Source organism: Rhincodon typus, chromosome 8 (genome assembly GCF_021869965.1).
Source record: "Rhincodon typus isolate 14 chromosome 8, sRhiTyp1.1, whole genome shotgun sequence".
NCBI lineage: Eukaryota > Metazoa > Chordata > Chondrichthyes > Orectolobiformes > Rhincodontidae > Rhincodon > Rhincodon typus.
In genome coordinates this window covers 2,175,774-2,182,048 of record NC_063339.1, presented here as the reverse complement: position 1 = coordinate 2,182,048, position 6,275 = coordinate 2,175,774, and the positions used below count along the sequence as shown (strand labels likewise).

Here is a 6,275-nt window from a genome sequence, read left to right as displayed (position 1 = left end):
GTTCCCATGTTTCTGCTGCCCTTGTCTTTCTAGATGGAAGTGGTCATGGGTTTGGAAGGTGTTATCTGAGGATCTTTGGTGAATTTCTGCAGTGCACCTTGTAGATGGTACACACTGCTGCTACTGAGTGTCGGTGGTGGAGGGAGTGGGATGTTTGTAGATGTGGTGCCAATCAAGCGGCTGCTTTGCCCTGGATGGTGTCAAGCTTCTTGAGTGTTGTTGGAGCTGTACTCATCCAGGCAAGTGGGGAGTACTCCATCACACTCCTGATTTGTGCCTTGTAGATAGTGGACAGGCTTTGGGGAGTCAGGAGGTGAGTTACTCGCTGCAGGATTCCCAGCTTCTGGCCTGTTCTTGTAGCCCCTGTGTTAATGTGGTGAGTCCAGCTCAGTTCTTGATCAGTGGTAACCCCCAGGATTTTGACAGCAGAAGATTCAGTTATGATGACATCATTGAATGTCAAGGATGATGGTTAAATTCTCCCTTGTTAGAGAGGTCATCGTCTGGCACTGGCCACTGTTCAGACCAAACCTGGATCTTGTCCAGGTCTTACTGGATTTGGACACAGAATGATGGATATTGCTTAGGATACTGGGAGAAATTGTACCTTCTTTGAAATAGAACCTTGGGATCTAATGGTTTAGTGTTTGATTTGTGATAGTGTCACGAATTCTGAGCCTGGAGGCCCAGATTCAAGACCCATCTGCTCTAGAGATGAGTAAGCATATCTGAATAGACTGATTAACAAAACTGTACTCGAGGAATACAAGCTGCCCTCACTATGTGACTGTTTCAGGTCCAGTGTCACAATGATTCCCGCTGAGGTTTGAGTCCAGGACTCCCAGATTCAACAAGTGGTTGGGGAAGGGGGATGGAGAGGTTTGCCACAGCTTGTATAAATCATGTGATCACCGAGTGTCCCTCACAGGGACAGGTCACTGGCTGGTGATCAGAAGCTGCAAGTCCAGCTCCTTGTTTTTCCGACATATTGGAATGTCAGGATTGTAACTCTGTCACTGATCAGCCATATTCAGTATCATTTGGAGCCGAGGTGTATTTTCTGGTCAGTGTAGCAGGGTAATCATGCAGACAACAAACAGTGACAGTCTGTTTTAGATAAGACTTTTCACACAGTACAATTGATCTTTTACAGTAAAATATGCTAAGGTGTTTCACAGGAAAATAATTTTTTCTTTAATCATTCATGGGATAAGGGCATTGCTGACATGCAGCATTTATTGCCCAGAGGGCAGTTAATAGTCAACCACATTGCTGTGGGTCTGGAGTCACATGTAGGCCAGACCAGGTAAGGATAGCAGTTTCCTTCCCAAAAGGACATTAGTGAACCAGATGCTAACAATCAACAATGGGTTCACAGTCATCATTAGAGTCTTAATTCCAGATATTTTATTGAATTCAAATTCCACCATCTGCTGTGGCAGGGTTCGAACCCAGGTCCCCAGAACATTATCTGGGTCAACAGTCCAGCGATAATACCACTAGACCATCGCCACCCCTGTCAGCAGTATAATGTTTACAGTGAGCTGCATGAGATTATAGTAGGTCAGGTGAACAACAGACTTGGGTTTGAAGGAATAATTTCAAGAGGAGATTGAGGGAGAGAGGCGGTGAAGTTTAATTTGGGTATTTCCAAACTGGGGACTCAGGCAGCATGTGGAAGAGACCAGAATAGAAGGAGTGCAGATATCATGGAAGATCATGGGGTTAGAGGGATTACAGAGATAGGGAGGGATGAGGTCGCTTAGGCCACCAAACATGAGGATGAGAATGTTAAGGATGCTGGACCAGGAGCCAAAGTAAGTCAGAGAGCACAGAGTGAAGTATACCCTAACCCTAACCCTACCCTAACACCAGCCCTAACCCTAACCCCGACCCTAACCCTAACACCAGCCCTAACCCTAACACCAGCCCCAACCCTAACCCTAACACCAGCCCTAACCGTAACCCCGACCCTAACCCTGAGCCTAACCCTAACCTAACACTAGCCCGAGCCCTAACCCGACCCTTACCCCGACCCTAACCCCGACCCTATCCTGGTAAATCTCCTCTGCACCCTTTCCAATGCCTCCACATCCTTCCTATAATGCAGTGACCAGAACTGTACGCAATACTCCAAGTGCGGCCGCACCAGAGTTTTGTACAGCTGCAACATAACCTCATGGCTCCGAAACTCAATCCCTCTACCAATAAAACCTAACACACCGTATGCCTTCTTAACAACGCTATCAACCTGGGTGGCAACTTTCAGTGATCTATGCACGTGGACACCGAGATCTCTCTGCTCATCCACACTACCAAGAATCTTACTATTAGCCCAGTACACTGTATTCCTGTTACTCCTTCCAAAGTGAATCACCTCACACTTTTCTGCATTAAACTCCATTTGCCACCTCTCAGCCCAGCTCTGCAGCTTATCTATGTCCCTCGGTAACCTACAACATCCTTCTGCACTATCCACAACTCCACCGACTTTGGTGTCATCCGCAAATTTACTAACCCATCCTTCTACGCCCTCATCCAGGTCATTTATAAAAATGACAAACAGCAGTGGCCCCAAAACAGATCCTTGAGGTACACCACTAGTAACTGAACTCCAGGATGAACATTTCCCATCAACCACCACCCTCTGTCTTCTTACAGCTAGCCAATTTCTGATCCAAACCGCTAAATCACCCTCAATCCCATGCCTCCGTATTTTCTGCAATAGCCTACCATGGGGAACCTTATCAAACGCTTTACTGAAATCCAAATACACCACATCAACCGCTTTACCCTCATCCACCTGTTTGGTCACCTTCTCGAAGAACTCAATAAGGTTTGTGAGGCACGACCTACTCTTCACAAAACCGTGTTGACTATCCCTAATCAAATTATTCCTTTCGAGATGATTATAAATCCTACCTCTTATAATCCTTTCCAACACTTTACCCACAACCGAAGTAAGGCTCACTGGTCTATAATTACCAGGGTTGTCTCTACTCCCCTTCTTGAACAAGGGGACAACATTTGCTCGTCTCCAGTCTTCTGGCACTATTCCTGAAGACAATGACGACATAAAGATCAAAGCCAAAGGCTCTGCAATCTCCTCTCTAGCTTCCCAGAGAATCCTAGGATAAATCCCATCCGGCCCAGGGGACTTATCTATTTTCACACCTTCCAGAATTGCTAACACCTCCTCCTTATGAACCTCAATCCCGTCTAGTCTAATAGACTGTATCTCAGTATTCTCCTCGACTACATTGTCTTTTTCCTGTGTGAATACTGACGAAAAATATTCATTCAGCACCTCTCGTATCTCTTCGGACTCCACGCACAACTTCCCACTACTGTCCTTGACCGGCCCTAATCTTACTCTAGTCATTCTTTTATTCCTGACATACCTATAGAAAGCTTTAGGGTTTTCCTTGATCCTACCTGCTAAAGATTTCTCATGTCCCCTCCTGGCTCTTCTTAGCTCTCTCTTTAGGTCCTTCCCGGCTAACTTGTAACTCTCAAGCGCCCTAACTGAGCCTTCACGCCTCATCTCGACATAAGCTTCCTTCTTCCTCTTGACAAGAGATTCAACTTCTTTAGTAAACCACGGTTCCCTCTCTCGACCACTTCTTCCCTGCCTGGCAGGTACATGCTTATCAAGGACACACAGTAGCTGTTCCTTGAACAAGCTCCACATTTCAATTGTGCCCAGCCCCTGCAGTTTCCTTCTCCATCCTATGCATTCTAAATCTTGCCTAATCGCCTCATAATTGCCTTTCCCCCAGCTATAACTCTTGCCCTGCGGTATATACCTTTCCCTTTCCTTCGCTAAAGTAAACGTAACGGAATTGTGGTCATTATCTCCAAAGTGCTCCCCTTAGAACTGTTTTAGCCAGAGAGGTCTGCATCAAGATGTAGTTTTCCCTCAGCCACTGTGTGAGTCAGTGGGGAGGGGAGTAAATGGGTAGCTGAGACTATGACCTAAGGCTGTCTCAGGGCTGGTTACATCAGTCGATGCTGTCCTTCCATCTGCTTCTCTTTCACAGGGAGCTCTGCCTGCCTTTGAGTTCAAGGTCGAAGGTCAGCAGCATTCCCCACATGGTCTGGGTGGACATGAGGAGCTGGTGCAGAGTGGGGAAGATCCCAGAGAATACAGTGATGATGATGTCACACCCACAGCCGAGGAACTGCCAGAGGTAATGATTCAACCACTCGAGCTGTCAATCAGAGAGTCTTCTTTCAATCCTGAACATCACTGCAGCATTTGTTTTCCATCCCCAATTGCTTTTGATTCAAATATCTTGCCAGGGCCATTTCAGAGGGCAATGAATAGTCAACCACACTGCTGTGGGACTGGAGTCACCTGTACTCTAGACTAGGTCATTTCCTCCCCTGAAGGACAGAAATAAATTAGGAGGGTTTTTAATGACAATTGATGCTAGTTTCATAGCCACTAACACCAGCATTAGCTGTGTATTACAGATTTATGAAATGAACTTAAAATTCCATCTTCCACAATGTAATTTGAACCTGTCAAACCCAGAGCAGGGACAGCTGGGGTTTAGGGTGAACCTCTGGATTACTAGTCCGGTACTGTTACCTGCACATCATTGCCTTCCTCAACCATCTCCCTCAGCCCATAATCATAGAAACATTAATCCATACAGTATAGATGGAGGCCATTCAGCCCATTGCATTTACACACCAGTCTCTAACAGGCAAGACTAACGTACCTCACACAGAAATATTATGAAACAAAATGTTTACAAATCTGAAAACTTTGAAACTGGGACCAGAACAGTGAGACAGTTTTTTGACCAGGTTAAACTCCCGATGGGCCAAAAGGCCTTTTCTCCTGCTGTAGACCTTTCAGACTCTGTAACTTCCTCCCGTGTCTCAGCTCTCTGCGTTGATGACTATCTCTCCCTAAGGCCTGGATTCTCTGAAATGCCTTTCAGTTGATTTGTATTTTCTGTCCCATCTCTGACAAAGTGATTTGTTTACTTGGAGTATTTTTGTCTGGAGACACATCTCACTGTAGGTGCTGGCATTACCCCAGGCAGGAACTGGGCTGTATATCGGGAGTGGGAGTCACGGTTTAGGATGGGAACATGTTTTACAGGAAGAATGGGAATTTGTGTTCAAGCTGGGAGGAGGCTTTAGGATAGGATGGGTGTTTAGGGTTAAGTGTGGGGTGGGGGTTTGGGGTTTAGGGATGGGTGGGGGTTTGGGGATTAGGAAGTGGTGGGGATTTAGGGTTTAGGGATGGGTGAGGATTTGGGGTTTGGGGTAGGGTGGAGATTTAGGGTTTAGCGTGGGGTGGGAATTTGAGGTTTAGGATGGGATGGAGATTTAGGGTTTAGGATGGGATGGGGATTTGGGGATTAGGTTCGGGTGGGATTTGGGGTTTAGGGTGGGGTGGGGATTTGGAGTTTAGGGTGGGGTGGGGATTTGGGGATTAGGGTGGGATGGGGATTTGGGGATGAGCGTGGGGTGGGGATTTGGGGGTTGGGGGGTGGTGGGGGTTTGGGGAATTAGGGTGGGGTGGGAATTTGGGGGTTAGGATGGCGTGGGGATTTGGGGTTTAGTGTGGGGTGGGAATTTGGGGTTTAGGGTGAGGTGGGGATTTGAGCTTTAGGATGGGATAGAGATTTGGGGATTAGGGTCAGGTGTAGATTTGGGGTTTAGGGTGGGGTGGGGATTTAGGGTTTAGGGTGCGGTGTGGGTTTAGGGTGGGGTTGGGATTTGAGGTTTAGGATGGGATGGAGATTTGGGGATTAGGGTGGGGTGGGGTTTGGGGATTAGGGTGGGGGGGGGTTTGGGGTTTAGGATGGGGTGGTGATGAGGTTTAGTGTGGGGTGGGAATTTGAGGTTTAGTGTGAGGTGGGAATTTGGGGATTAGGGTGTAGTGGGGTTTTGGGGATTAGGGTGGATGGGGTTTTGGGGATTAGGGTGTGATGGGGATTCGGGGATTAGGGTAGGGTGGGGATTTGGGGATTAGGGTGGAGTGGGGAGTTGGGGATTAGGGTGGATGATGTTTTGGGGCTTAGGGTGTGATGGGGATTCGGGGATTAGGGTGGGGTGGGGATTTGGGGATTAGGGTGGGGTGGGGAGTTGGGGATTAGGGTGGATGGGGTTTTGGGGATTAGGGTGTGATGGGGATTCGGGGATTAGGGTGGGGTGGGGATTTGGGGATTAGGGTGGGGTGGGGAGTTGGGGATTAGGGTGGATGGGGTTTTGGGGCTTAGGGTGTGATGGGGATTCGGGGATTAGGGTGGGGT

At 47.7% G+C, this 6,275-nt stretch overlaps 1 protein-coding gene across 1 annotated transcript in view; it reads left to right on the top strand.

Moving 5' to 3' along the window:
* The window catches only part of LOC109925095, a 41,085-nt gene that overhangs the window by 34,354 nt on the left and 456 nt on the right, over nt 1–6,275 (top strand). The window contains exon 8 of the mRNA XM_048599992.1: nt 4,041–4,190. Within this exon, the coding sequence (XP_048455949.1) occupies nt 4,041–4,190 (150 nt within the window). The remainder of the gene's footprint in view (nt 1–4,040; nt 4,191–6,275) is intronic.